This window comes from Trifolium pratense, unplaced genomic scaffold (assembly GCF_020283565.1).
Source record: "Trifolium pratense cultivar HEN17-A07 unplaced genomic scaffold, ARS_RC_1.1 scaffold_139, whole genome shotgun sequence".
Lineage (NCBI taxonomy): Eukaryota > Viridiplantae > Streptophyta > Magnoliopsida > Fabales > Fabaceae > Trifolium > Trifolium pratense.
In genome coordinates this window covers 29,440-43,822 of record NW_025721040.1, presented here as the reverse complement: position 1 = coordinate 43,822, position 14,383 = coordinate 29,440, and the positions used below count along the sequence as shown (strand labels likewise).

The 14,383-nt window shown below is 38.1% G+C and overlaps 5 protein-coding genes across 5 annotated transcripts; 1 reads left to right on the top strand and 4 right to left on the bottom strand.

Moving 5' to 3' along the window:
* Nucleotides 1-273: 273 nt before the first annotated feature.
* Nucleotides 274-2,919, top strand: LOC123900971 (protein FAR1-RELATED SEQUENCE 5-like). The gene is made up of 2 exons (XM_045951559.1): nt 274-453; nt 541-2,919. The coding sequence occupies exons 1-2, from the start codon at nt 274-276 to the stop codon at nt 2,917-2,919; spliced, it is 2,559 nt and encodes an 852-aa protein (XP_045807515.1).
* A 1,279-nt stretch (nt 2,920-4,198) lies between these two features.
* LOC123900970 lies at nt 4,199-4,976 on the bottom strand. The gene is made up of 4 exons (XM_045951557.1): nt 4,873-4,976; nt 4,569-4,778; nt 4,360-4,487; nt 4,199-4,263 (listed from the first exon to the last, which is right to left on the bottom strand). The coding sequence occupies exons 1-4, from the start codon at nt 4,974-4,976 to the stop codon at nt 4,199-4,201; spliced, it is 507 nt and encodes a 168-aa protein (XP_045807513.1).
* A 2,080-nt stretch (nt 4,977-7,056) lies between these two features.
* On the bottom strand, nt 7,057-8,235 carry LOC123900969 (putative F-box protein At1g20795). Its single transcript, XM_045951556.1, has one exon. It carries the CDS (start codon nt 8,233-8,235, stop codon nt 7,057-7,059), a length of 1,179 nt encoding a protein of 392 aa, XP_045807512.1.
* Nucleotides 8,236-8,252: 17 nt separating this feature from the next.
* Nucleotides 8,253-9,344, bottom strand: LOC123900968 (putative F-box protein At1g20795). The gene has a single exon (XM_045951555.1). The coding sequence runs from the start codon at nt 9,342-9,344 to the stop codon at nt 8,253-8,255; it is 1,092 nt and encodes a 363-aa protein (XP_045807511.1).
* Nucleotides 9,345-9,361: 17 nt separating this feature from the next.
* LOC123900966 (putative F-box protein At1g20795) lies at nt 9,362-10,453 on the bottom strand. The gene has a single exon (XM_045951554.1). It carries the CDS (start codon nt 10,451-10,453, stop codon nt 9,362-9,364), a length of 1,092 nt encoding a protein of 363 aa, XP_045807510.1.
* Between the last annotated feature and the right edge of the window lie 3,930 nt (nt 10,454-14,383).

The window sequence follows — 14,383 nt, the reverse complement described above, 5'->3', positions numbered from 1 at the left end:
ATAGGAGACAATATACTTATTAAGGGCTCCGTCTACGGTGCGCACCCTTGATAGGCCGCGCACGGTGCGCATGCAAAAAAAACCGGATATTTCGGGAATATTCCATCACCGCATGTTTTTGTAAATTTAATAATAGTTACACTATTACAGGGTTAATGTCGGTATTTGACATCAATCTCAACTTTACCTTTCCAAAAATAACATGAAAAATTAGCAACAATTCTCACTGAAACTTGCAATTGCAATCGTTCGTTGAAGATCGACCGCAGAACAATGAATAACCAAGTTTGTGGTGAGGTCGTTGGTGACGCTGATGGTGCTGTTAGTGGCGAAGTTCGTGGTGAAGTCGTTGGTGACGCTGATGGTGCTGTTAGTGGCGAAGTTCGTGGTGCCGTCGACGGTGGTGTTGCTGGTGTCAGTTCAGCGCGCAATGAAGTAATGGATGCTTACTTTGTAAGTGCTAGCATGTATTTGTGCTTTTAACCGATAGTATATATTTGTTGTATTTTATATTGATGTAGTCATTTATTTATTTTTTAGCAAGCATTGAACGAGTTAACACAAGAGAATCCTTCTTATAGAGAACATTGTAGAGGTGATGAGGATAATATTGGAGACAATGACATTGGGTTTGATGCAGAAGATGACAATGTTGGTCACTCTGCAGATCATGATTATAATGATTATAATGATTATGAGGAAGATGATGAAAGCTTGGGGGGTGAACTTGACGGTGATGAAAGTTATTCTGATACCGACAATGAGTGGGAACATTTGGATGAAAGTGGGAACACGGTTGCCAACGATTTGGATGAAAATTCAGATACCGACAATGAGTGGACACATTTGGATGAAAATGCAGAGCAATTAGTCATAATTGATGGTGAGGAGGATGTTGTAAAGATTGATATGTTTAACTTGCACAATGAAGACGTTTCTAAGTTGCGATTTGGTAATTTGGAAGTTGCATACAAATTTTACTGTTGGTTTGCAAAGATGAACGGTTTTGCTGTTTGCAAAGGGCAAGATGTTAGAAATAAAGATGGAGTTCTTGTTCAAAAAACATTCGTTTGTAACCTAGAAGGCTACAGGAAAGACCGTCGCGATTTAACTGAAGTGACGCGCAAGCGTGGTCCGAAACACGAAACCAGGTGTGGTTGCAGTGCAAGACTTCGAGTGCATATTGATATAATTTCGGGTCTCTGGTACATTACTATTTTCAGTTTTGAGCACAATCATTATATGTTGACGGAGAAGCACTGTGGGCTATTGGCAGCACATAGGAAACTTACAAAATCAGATCAGATTCAAATTAAGAACTATGGTCAAGCTGGGATAAAGGTTGCTCAAATGATCGGTGCGTTTGCCAATGCTGCGGGAGGGTATGATAAGGTAGGGTTTTTGAAGAAGGATTTGCACAATCAAATTCAAAGACAAAGAAAAGAAACGTCTTCTGATGCTAAAGGTGTTGTTAAGTACCTTCTAGGTCTTAGGACTAAAGATCCATTGATGTTCGTTGCACACACGGTCGATGCTTGTGGTAGGTTGCAAAGCTTATTTTGGTGTGATGGAGAAAGCCAAAAGAATTATGAGGTTTTTGGTGATGTGTTGGCATTCGATGCTACATATAACAAAAATAAATACAGGTGCTCGTTTGTTGTATTTTCCGGTGTCAACCACCATAATCAGACAATTATCTTTGCCACTGCTGTAGTTTCTAATGAGGTTGAAGGCACATATGTGTGGTTGTTGGAGCAATTTTTGCTTGCGATGAAAGGCAAGGCCCCTGTTTCTGTAATAACAGACGGTGATGTAGCTATGAGGAATGCAATAAGGAGAGTATGTCCTAATAGTTATCATAGGTTATGTGCTTGGCATCTTCTTCGAAATGCCATGTCTAACATTGGTAACCTAGAGTTCATTCCATACTTGAAAAAATGCATGCTTGGCGATAACGATGTTTGGAAATTTGAGAAACTGTGGAATGAAATGATAGATAAGTTTGGGCTTCAAGACAACAGTTGGATCAAAGAATTGTACCAGAAAAAGAAGATGTGGTCAACAGCCCATATTAGGGGGCATTTTTTTGCAGGAATACGAACGACGTCGCGGTGTGAAGCATTTCACAGTCACATGGGTCAGTTTGTCCACTCAAAAATGAATATGACTGATTTTGTGAAGCAGTTTAATAGATGTGTATGTTATTTTCGCTTCAAGGAGGTGGAGGCGGATTTTCATTCACAATATGGAAATGCTGTCTTGCAGACCCCTCTAAGGTCACTCGAGAGGTCTGCATCAAAACAATTCACACATGAGATTTTCTGCTTGGTACGTTCTGTACTAAAAAAGGTTTCCCTGATATCATTATGTGACACTCAAGAGATGGCATCCTTTTCAAGTTATTCTGTGACGAAGTATCAAGACGAAGGACATGTTTGCCGTGTATCTCACAGTCCATCAAACAATGAATTTAAATGTTCTTGTCTTAGAATGGAATCAATTGGAATTCCTTGTGAACACATCGTGGCAATTATGGTATATCTTGATACTGTTGAATTCCCGACTAATCTTGTGTTGAATCGATGGTCTAAATTTGCAAAGGACTCAATTCGTGGTAATGTTAACGATGGTTCACATTACTGGGATTCACATTTGGTTGCGAGACATGCCAATTTGGTGCATCTTAGCAAGGAAGTTTCCGATTTGGCTTACAAGGATGTTGATGATTATAAAAACTATCTGGATTATCTAACCAATGAAATCACGAGGCTTAAATCGAAGTACGTTGGTGATAACGGTCCTGTGAATTTAAATGGTCCGGTCGAAGTTGATAACATATTGAACCCTTCCTGTGCAAGAAGCAAAGGCGGTGGACCCAGTTCCAACAACACTACAACTGGGAGAAGCAGGCATCCATGAACATGTGGCGGATGCTCCCAAGTTGGACAAAATATAAGATCTTGTCCTAACCTGGCTGAAGATGGAGAATTTCCTGCAGCCAGTTCTGTTCAATCAATGTCTATAAGGTTAAGCGGTAACAATTACGAAGGCTACGTCAACACCAGATAGGAGTGTAACAACTAATATGTTGTGCTGAATTTAAGTTTACACCTGGTCACCTTTGGCAATGAAAGGGATTATCTTATCGGAGAGTTCTCTGGATGCAATCTTGTAGGTAATGTGTGTAACTACTATTCCGTGTTGGGTTACCGTTTTGTTATCAGTTTTTATAATTGTTCCTTCCTGTTTGTTATCACTTGCCGGTTGTTATACATTAGTGTAATTTGTTACCGTGCCGATGCACGGGATTAATTAACAATACTAGTTAGTTAATGAATTTCAACACGCTTATTCGACCGGTAGTAAGAATGATTAATTTTTGTTAGAAATCATTAAAAATTCATAGTTGTTACAGACACATTATGCATAACCATAAATAAATAAACTTTCAAATAAGACCAACTAATTATAAGTTAACAAACACAATGGCCCTATGTCAGATTTCATAACAAAGGCATAAAGATGAGATTAATCATCAACAGAGTATATCATAACTTGTACTTCTCTTGAGTGGAGGTCTTGTACATAATCATACATATCATGCCCAACATATTGGTATATCCTTTAGGTTCTTTTTGGGGGTCGCCTTTTTTTGGATCACTTAGCTATAAAATCCTATCCAAACTTGAAAAAGTACTAATACAAATCATTAATAATAAATCATAACTACTACAGTTGCACGACCTAAAAAGGTAGTAATACAATAAGATAATCGTCAATATTTAATCATTAATACCAATCAAACAAAACCACGTCTACGATATTCACCGCAATCATGCGAATCTGCCAAATCCATCTCAACAACCTTAATATCAAAGACAATCTTAAATTCCTTTCCTCCAGATCGCTGTCCGATTCTAACGCAATTTTCAAAAATATACGGTGAAGCATAATTAGCTAAATCATTACTTATGGGTAAATTTGCCAACCTTTGAAACAAACCGACAGAAAATAATTGCACATTTTCAGTGACAACGAAAAGAGGAAGGCCGAACTTGTATTTATATATTGGGGATACAATAAAATCACTTTCAGTTGGTATAGGTTGGAGTCCAGACAGAGGTTGAACATAAAGTTTATAGAACCCTTGAACATGAAGCTCTATTGTTACTAATTTTTCATGAAAGCATTTGTCGCATCATTTCTCTTTTGAAGTTTGCTTTTTTTTGAAGACACCCCACAAGTAATACTTGGTTTGAAATTCTGTCCAAAGGATAGTAAAATTAAAATGTAATCTTAAGATGTATAAATAATTTGACTAAAATGTTCAACTGAAGAATTAGAAGAGATGAAGCTCACTCTGATGTTGTATTGGAAGCAAGGTGGAAGGAAACATTAAAAGCATAGCATTTTCAGTCACAACTCTTATGGCAGCTTCAGTGCGAATGATATCATCAACCAGCGTGTCAAAGGCCTTTATAGACAATCTGTAGGGGAAATATTATATAAATATATCAAATTAAAGAAAGATCACATTAACATGATGTAAAACATGTATGAGAAATTACCTTTTATCCTTGGGAAAGAAATAAAGAGCAATACTCTTATCAGTTGGTCCTTCCTTCTTGAAGCTATTAGGCCACACCTCAGATCTGGGAGGCAAATCGGCGGAAAGCACTTCTGGGAAAAGTTCTGTCTCCTCCCGAACTTTGGGGGATGCTAAATTGGACAAATGGGCCAGAAGTCCAATAGTTTTATTGCAGAAGAGCAAATCTCCCCTGTTAAACAGAAAATTCAACTTCGGTGACATTAACCATTAAGCTATAGAAGTTTGTTGATTTTCAAACGAACGTGGCAAAACAAAATTCATACCTCCAGATTGGATCTGAAATAGGCTGTGCATCAATAGGAATATCTAATTTTATTAAATCATCGGTGGCAGGTACTTGAGAGATTTGAACAGATTTAGGACCCATATTGGAGTTTTCTGCATCTGTTGGAACTGGTCGACAATCATTTTTAGATTTATTTTCTTGTTCATGGCTGATATTACATTGAGGATGCTCAAGCTCGGGTGAGCAGCGACTGTCAGATAAAAGGACCTTTGATTCCGCAACTAAGACAGAGTTAACTTTTCCTTTCTTCTGCTTCTCTTCATTCTTCTTTTTATTCTGTTGTTCGCTTTTCTTCAATCTCTTTACACAATAATCCAGTTTTCTCTGGGATAGGATTGCACTGTTGGCCAAATTTGAAGAGGTAGTCTTTTTAGATGAGAGAAGCGTTGATTGATCAAGTGAATATGATACTACTGGATTTGGTTCACAATCCTCACAAAACCATATAACATCATCAGTAAAAATCACAGGTCCATCTAAACAGTACCTGAAAAAAAAAAAGGACTTGAACATGAAATTGCAACTTTATAAAATGAAAACTTTCTATTAATAAAACATTGGGAGAAAAAATCATATTCAAATTGAAATCAATGAATGGTATTAACTATTAACACATAGGGTTGGCCATCTATTCAGTAATCTTCTGATTTATCCAAAACATTACTACTCAATAATGGATAGGAACACTCCCAAAACCTCACTTTAGTACCTACTGAAATTTTGAGAACAATCATATGACAATAAAAAGAGAGGCATCTACAGCAATGCACAGACGACAAAAGCCTACTGCAGAAGTAAATCATAATTCTAAAAGAACTTTTACCAAAATCCAAAATAATATGGGTCTGTTTGGAATTTGGATGGACTTATTTGAGCTTATCTACTGACAAACACTTGTGACACTATTCGGGAGAGCTTATTAAAGAAGCTTATGACTTCTTATGCTGTTTTCCGCTTATTTTCATATGTTCTCCATAGCTTACGAAAACAACTTATAGATTATACACAAACAGTTTGACTTTATTTTATTTTTTGTGTTATAGAAATAGCATATTCATAAGCACTTATATGTTAAGTGCTTATCCTATAAGCTGCAAAATAAGTTGTTTATCCAAACAGAGCCATACTTTGTATAATGCAATACATATAAGATTGACTACATGTTATATTAAAACAGGTGATAAGGGTATAACTATCAAGTAGTATCGTTCCAATTACTAGGATTATCTAAACTAAAGAGTATGCATTCCCATCCCAGCACACTAAAATGATAACTTCAAAGAATGTATAAGTAGCATTTGAGGTGTCGGCACCTGCAGCTAAGTATGATGAAAAAACTTGCTACAAGAACATCAAATAATGCAGTGAGACTGAGAATGAGTGAACAATAAGTACCTATGCAGAGCACAAGCCTGACACTTGTTGCAAAAAACTATCGCCTCTATAAAACCTACATCGCCACACTTGAGACAAACAGATCCCTGCAACAGGTATACAGAGTTTTAACTGAAATGGTTCATAACTCAGTAAAATTCAAAAGTGACAGGAGAAGATAATAATAAATGAATAAAGAAAGTTAAATGAAGACAGTGTGATTAAAATAGTAACATTTGAATTGGAATCTAGAAATGAAACTAACCATTGTTTGTGTGAGTGATTAAAGGGGAAGAAGAAGAAGAAGGAATGAACGAAGACGTTGATATTGATGAAGTGAATAAGAACTGGAAGAAGTGGATCGTCTTCTCTTCTCCTCTGTAAGCGTGCGTGATACTATGACTCCTTTATTACCATTTAAAATCTCACAATATTTCTATCAAAATTAGGTAGCTGGAAGTCTGGAACAAATTTACAACATTTATTTTCTGTTTTCAAATATAATTCTCGGTCCCATAACGAGTGAGTCAATTTGACTACCGTGAGCTACTCTGACCCACCCCAGAAGCATGTTGCAGGAGGTCCTTGTACCCATAGTCCCGTTTTCTTTTATTAGGGCAGCATGGACAAATGAACTTCTCGTCTAAGATTTTCACCTTCTGACTTCCATTTTTCAGTAGTAATAATCAGATAATAAAAGCTAATACAACCAAATCCCTATATAATATTATCCCTCTATTTTATAAAAAAAAATAAAATACATACAAGAAAATGACATAATTCTATACTAAGCATCTTTTGGGGAAGCAAAAGTCAAGGAAAGAGGAAAGACCGTAGGATGCGCCATGGATTGTGGATTGAGGTCCATAAAAAAACAAGCACGAGCCATCTTGTCTTTCTTCATATCATAGATGTACAACTCTGAAGACACCTTGACTAGCAATTTCCCATCTTTGAAACCAAGAGGATCCATCCATGCATTTGTTGTATCCTCCCCCTCCCTCTCCAACACCCTATTCTTTAAATTACACAAGAAGTGCGGATACTCTGCTTCAAAAACCTCAAAAAGTTTGCAGTGCTCGGGTATCCATTGAAACTCATACAAATCTTCAAGGCCAAACACATGAAGACCTTGTTCTGATACCTGAACACAATGAAGTCTTCCTTGATATTCTCCAATACATGTTGCAAAAGTCCTAAACTCGGTTGAATGAGGAAGAGGTACTGGAATCAGTAAAGACGTCTCCTTTTCAACATCAAATGTGAGGATTTGATCACCTTCTGTTAGCCAATGCAAGAAACCTCCTGCGTATATGCCTCTGTTTTTAATCAGACCATCTTTGCAATTGCATATCTCAGCTGATTTCCTCCAAGTTTTGGTTTCTGAGCAGTACAGCTCAAATGTGAAGAAAAAGTCCTCCTCATCTTCATCATTGTTCAACTCGGTGCGTACTCTTACCAATTTGAACTTTGATGGCTCAAAATCAAAAACTAGTGCAATGCTTTCCTTTATGTCGCATGGAGGAGACCACTCCAATTTAATCCACGCTTCATTTAAAGGATTGCAGACATAGATGGTTGGATTCAGAGAAGGCAAACAGCTACGGCAGCAGAAGATTCCTTTATACGTGGCCAAAACAGCAACGTCTTCTTGAAGAAATTTGAAAATCCCCTGGTGAACTTTGGCAGCATTTTTGGACTCCACCGGAATGTAACTAACCGTTTTACGATCATATTTGCCCAACATGTACCCATCTTGAAAAATGAAACCATTTAAATCGAGTTGTGCGTTTTGAAGTTGAGCTTTGATGAATGAACGGTTTGAAATGATGTTTTTCCATACTTTGGAAACACACTTCATGCTAAGCAATGGCTTCGCCGGAATACGTGACAGAATATCAAAGATAATATCACTGTTCAAACACACCTCGCTCTCATTCTCATTATCAACCTTAACCATCTTCATTTTTCTAAAGGACAGACTCAAGGAAAGAGAGCCTGCATCCTCCGCCAACCTTCGCGACTTCCTACGATTTTTCTAAGGTGGAGGCACAATAGAAGACTGAGCAACTGAGGATCCATCCATGCATTTGTTGTATCCTCCCCCTCCCTCTCCAACACCCTATTCTTTAAATTACACAAGAAGTGCGGATACTCTGCTTCAAAAACCTCAAAAAGTTTGCAGTGCTCGGGTATCCATTGAAACTCATACAAATCTTCAAGGCCAAACACATGAAGACCTTGTTCTGATACCTGAACACAATGAAGTCTTCCTTGATATTCTCCAATACATGTTGCAAAAGTCCTAAACTCGGTTGAATGAGGAAGAGGTACTGGAATCAGTAAAGACGTCTCCTTTTCAACATCAAATGTGAGGATTTGATCACCTTCTGTTAGCCAATGCAAGAAACCTCCTGCGTATATGCCTCTGTTTTTAATCAGACCATCTTTGCAATTGCATATCTCAGCTGATTTCCTCCAAGTTTTGGTTTCTGAGCAGTACAGCTCAAATGTGAAGAAAAAGTCCTCCTCATCTTCATCATTGTTCAACTCGGTGCGTACTCTTACCAATTTGAACTTTGATGGCTCAAAATCAAAAACTAGTGCAATGCTTTCCTTTATGTCGCATGGAGGAGACCACTCCAATTTAATCCACGCTTCATTTAAAGGATTGCAGACATAGATGGTTGGATTCAGAGAAGGCAAACAGCTACGGCAGCAGAAGATTCCTTTATACGTGGCCAAAACAGCAACGTCTTCTTGAAGAAATTTGAAAATCCCCTGGTGAACTTTGGCAGCATTTTTGGACTCCACCGGAATGTAACTAACCGTTTTACGATCATATTTGCCCAACATGTACCCATCTTGAAAAATGAAACCATTTAAATCGAGTTGTGCGTTTTGAAGTTGAGCTTTGATGAATGAACGGTTTGAAATGATGTTTTTCCATACTTTGGAAACACACTTCATGCTAAGCAATGGCTTCGCCGGAATACGTGACAGAATATCAAAGATAATATCACTGTTCAAACACACCTCGCTCTCATTCTCATTATCAACCTTAACCATCTTCATTTTTCTAAAGGACAGACTCAAGGAAAGAGAGCCTGCATCCTCCGCCAACCTTCGCGACTTCCTACGATTTTTCTGAGGTGGAGGCACAATAGAAGACTAAGCAACTGAGGATCCATCCATGCATTTGTTGTATCCTCCCCCTCCCTCTCCAACACCCTATTCTTTAAATTACACAAGAAGTGCGGATACTCTGCTTCAAAAACCTCAAAAAGTTTGCAGTGCTCGGGTATCCATTGAAACTCATACAAATCTTCAAGGCCAAACACATGAAGACCTTGTTCTGATACCTGAACACAATGAAGTCTTCCTTGATATTCTCCAATACATGTTGCAAAAGTCCTAAACTCGGTTGAATGAGGAAGAGGTACTGGAATCAGTAAAGACGTCTCCTTTTCAACATCAAATGTGAGGATTTGATCACCTTCTGTTAGCCAATGCAAGAAACCTCCTGCGTATATGCCTCTGTTTTTAATCAGACCATCTTTGCAATTGCATATCTCAGCTGATTTCCTCCAAGTTTTGGTTTCTGAGCAGTACAGCTCAAATGTGAAGAAAAAGTCCTCCTCATCTTCATCATTGTTCAACTCGGTGCGTACTCTTACCAATTTGAACTTTGATGGCTCAAAATCAAAAACTAGTGCAATGCTTTCCTTTATGTCGCATGGAGGAGACCACTCCAATTTAATCCACGCTTCATTTAAAGGATTGCAGACATAGATGGTTGGATTCAGAGAAGGCAAACAGCTACGGCAGCAGAAGATTCCTTTATACGTGGCCAAAATAGCAACGTCTTCTTGAAGAAATTTGAAAATCCCCTGGTGAACTTTGGCAGCATTTTTGGACTCCACCGGAATGTAACTAACCGTTTTACGATCATATTTGCCCAACATGTACCCATCTTGAAAAATGAAACCATTTAAATCGAGTTGTGCGTTTTGAAGTTGAGCTTTGATGAATGAACGGTTTGAAATGATGTTTTTCCATACTTTGGAAACACACTTCATGCTAAGCAATGGCTTCGCCGGAATACGTGACAGAATATCAAAGATAATATCACTGTTCAAACACACCTCGCTCTCATTCTCATTATCAACCTTAACCATCTTCATTTTTCTAAAGGACAGACTCAAGGAAAGAGAGCCTGCATCCTCCGCCAACCTTCGCGACTTCCTACGATTTTTCTGAGGTGGAGGCACAATAGAAGACTGAGCAACTGAGGATCCATCCATGCATTTGTTGTATCCTCCCCCTCCCTCTCCAACACCCTATTCTTTAAATTACACAAGAAGTGCGGATACTCTGCTTCAAAAACCTCAAAAAGTTTGCAGTGCTCGGGTATCCATTGAAACTCATACAAATCTTCAAGGCCAAACACATGAAGACCTTGTTCTGATACCTGAACACAATGAAGTCTTCCTTGATATTCTCCAATACATGTTGCAAAAGTCCTAAACTCGGTTGAATGAGGAAGAGGTACTGGAATCAGTAAAGACGTCTCCTTTTCAACATCAAATGTGAGGATTTGATCACCTTCTGTTAGCCAATGCAAGAAACCTCCTGCGTATATGCCTCTGTTTTTAATCAGACCATCTTTGCAATTGCATATCTCAGCTGATTTCTTCCAAGTTTTGGTTTCTGAGCAGTACAGCTCAAATGTGAAGAAAAAGTCCTCCTCATCTTCATCATTGTTCAACTCGGTGCGTACTCTTACCAATTTGAACTTTGATGGCTCAAAATAAAAAACTAGTGCAATGTGAAATTCTGGTACACAGTAGACAAGTGTTGTCCACGATGTGCCGACACTTGTCGCAACACTTGTCTTAGCAGTAAGAACAATAAAACAGAGCATTAAAAACATATACTGAAGAGCATAAACGACACACATAATTGTTAACCCAGTTCAGCCTAACAGCCTAATCTGGGGGATACCAATCCAGGAGGAAATTCACTATCAGTAGTATTAATTCGGAGCTAAACTCCCCCGTTTACAACTCCTCACTTAATCCCTACCCAATGACACTTCTACCTAGGAACTCCTAGATATGAGACCCCGTCTCACTCCCCTCAACCTTACAACCAGTAAGGATTTCAATAACAACATAATGGAGACACTCTCCTTGACAAAGATGAAGACACACTTCAATAACATCACCACCTAGCCAACGACTAAGTTCACAATTTGGAGTTGCTTAAAAGCTTCCTCCAAATACAATACTCAACTCATTACCTACAGGTTTCTGAGTGGGGACATAGTGACCATCTCACAACCGAGTGGTTCACTTTACACCAACTCTCCTAGAGAGTGGCTTAAAGACACGAAACCCTTAAAAGACTACATCTTTGATATTCTATTTTTGCTTCAAGTTTCGGTTCATAATAAGGGTTAGCAGCACCCTTTATATAGCACAGCCTCGTGGGCTTTTCACAATGCTTCAGCTCCAAGAAATCTTCTAGATGCAAAATATATATTTTTACCAAATCTTTCTTTGCATCAAATATTCCTCCCATAAATATATTTGTTGTAAATATATTTTAAAATTAAATCTTCTAATCTTCTTGAAGCACAAAGATCTATTTGAAATAAATCTTTTATATTTTCTGCAGCAATCTTCACAAGATATATTTTTGAAAATAATAGTTCTATTTTTGAAACACAAAAATATATTTTCCAAAAATATAATTCCTTTGGAAAATAGAACTAGGGTTCAGCTGCCTTCTGAAACACATTGATCACGTGCGCCTTGTTGTATAAGAAACCACGAAATAATTCTTCAAACAGATCTTCAAAAGATTGAGTAGAAAATAATAACATCTAGCTGGCGCGCGCAGAACAGAGTCAGGTGTTGTTCCAAAGTGTAACAACATTTGTCACAACACTTGGGGTCAGCACATTTGTCTCAACACTTCAGCACATTTGTCTCAACACTTGGCTAAAATATGTTTTCGCAAAATGTAGCCAATATACAAAAACCCAACAATCTCCCCCTTTGGCAAATTTTGGCTAAAACAATATTAGACCAGTATATGGAGAGATACAGTATTACCTTTCCTTCGATTCAACATGATCACACAATTAGGAAAGAAAGTAACACATAGTAAGACTACTTCCAAGAGAGGTAAGTAGCATCAGAGGCATGCAATAGCAGGAATAAACACATATAGCCTCACAGAGCAGATAAAGAGAAATAAACTCTCATAGTGGATTCAAAGATAGGAGAAATAAACTCCTATAATTAGAGTACATCCATTCAACAAAAGATCACCAGGGAAAAATAAATTCCCACAGACATAGAACTAGGAAAAATAAATTCCCAGCCACCAGAGAATAAAGCCAAGATGTCTCAGCATCTGGCATCACACTTGTCACTTATTCATACTACCACTCCCCCTGAATTTTTGCATGATGGAGCACAAGCATACAATGTAGTCAACCATAGGAACTACAACATCCTTGTAATAGCAGAAGCATTCAATCAGAGTGATTAACACTTAATAGTTGTTGTAGACACACATGTGTGCATTCATAAATAAGCATGTACAAGTTACCCATATTTCTATGAATGTAACTAACTAAGTCACCCATATTGCTATGAATGTGACCTAAATCACCCATATTTCTATGACTGTGATCCTAAGCATAAAAGTCATCCATATTTCTATGATTATGACTAAGCACGATGAATCATCCATATTTCTATGACTATGATTATGATCATGCCCTATGCTACAAATTTAAATGCTTTTTGGAATTCTTGCAACACATCACACAGAGCTGACATAGGCCTAGAAGATTAACACATCGCAGAAAGAACCGCAACAACATACACCAGATGTCAGCACATCTGTCCACACATCACGCAGATACCAGATGTCAGCACATCTGTCCACACATCACGCAGATACCAGATGTCAGCACATCTGTCCACACAGATAGATCTTACATATCACAGATCACTACTCCCCCTTTTTAGCCACAAATTCTGACAAATAAAGTCAGTGTGCATTAAACAAAAGAATAGAGGCAAAGAGGTACCATAGCAGTATCAGAAGTGCAAGTTACATAACAGAGAGAACTAAACTCTCACAAAAGAACCACATAGGGAGAAATAAACTCCCACATACTGAGAAAAATAAATTCTCACACATCAGATCAGGATGTCTAGACATCAGGCATGACATCACACATCAGGAACATAGCACTCCCACAACCATCAAGCACACTATCAGAGCATAAGCTAGCATTATCAGGCTAGCTACACACTACTACTCCTCCTGAATAGCATTACTCCCCCTCAACATATGCATATATATAACTCACACTCCCCCTCAATACGAGCATAGAAGCATAAGAACATCAATACGAGCATAGAAGCATTAGCACAAAAACAGTCACCAGATGTAAGAACATCTGTCTTCACATTTGTCCACACACACACTACTCCCCCTTTTTAGTCATAATTTTGACAAACATCATACATATCAGAACATAGAGTAGCAGACAAACGCTTCAGAGTGCACACAATACAGACCATAATGCACACAGAGGTGCTAGAAATCCATGGCCTAGCCCACAAAAGATACGGAGAACAAAAGTAGTGGGAAGAGAACATGCGCGCTTTCATCCACAATACCATGACCAAACTCCAACAGTATAGCATGAAGATCATAAGTAACAAGGCATAAACCTATACTATCTTCATCACATCAACCACATAGTGCACAGAGCTACTACAACCAAATATAACACCATGGGATACATACCTTATCATATATAAATCAGTAGTGGAGGAACCATATCATATCCACCACATCAAACTCCATAGTAAACACTCATAAAATAGGCATTTTCCCCTTGTTTCCACAACATGACAAGAGCATGAGAAACCATTGTTCTTGGAAACAACATGTACCAACCGGCAGAGAAAACAATGTTAGGAACATGTGGTCCGACAAAAGAAATCTATAGTCAAAACTCAAAGACACTCCCTTTTTGGCTTTGGAGTGCTTCTGATCTTTCAATCTCAAAGAGTTGTCTCATA

Coding starts and splice junctions, on each gene's coding strand:
- LOC123900966 (XM_045951554.1), bottom strand. CDS start 10,453: ATGAAGATGGTTAAGGTTGATAATGAGAATGAGAGCGAGGTGTGTTTG.
- LOC123900971 (XM_045951559.1), top strand. CDS start 274: ATGAATAACCAAGTTTGTGGTGAGGTCGTTGGTGACGCTGATGGTGCT. Junction 454..540: donor AAGTAATGGATGCTTACTTT/GTAAGTGCTAGC, acceptor TTTATTTTTTAG/CAAGCATTGAACGAGTTAAC.
- LOC123900969 (XM_045951556.1), bottom strand. CDS start 8,235: ATGAAGATGGTTAAGGTTGATAATGAGAATGAGAGCGAGGTGTGTTTG.
- LOC123900968 (XM_045951555.1), bottom strand. CDS start 9,344: ATGAAGATGGTTAAGGTTGATAATGAGAATGAGAGCGAGGTGTGTTTG.
- LOC123900970 (XM_045951557.1), bottom strand. CDS start 4,976: ATGGGTCCTAAATCTGTTCAAATCTCTCAAGTACCTGCCACCGATGAT. Junction 4,779..4,872: donor ATTTCAGATCCAATCTGGAG/GTATGAATTTTG, acceptor TCTGTTTAACAG/GGGAGATTTGCTCTTCTGCA. Junction 4,264..4,359: donor GCTTCCAATACAACATCAGA/GTGAGCTTCATC, acceptor TCCTTTGGACAG/AATTTCAAACCAAGTATTAC.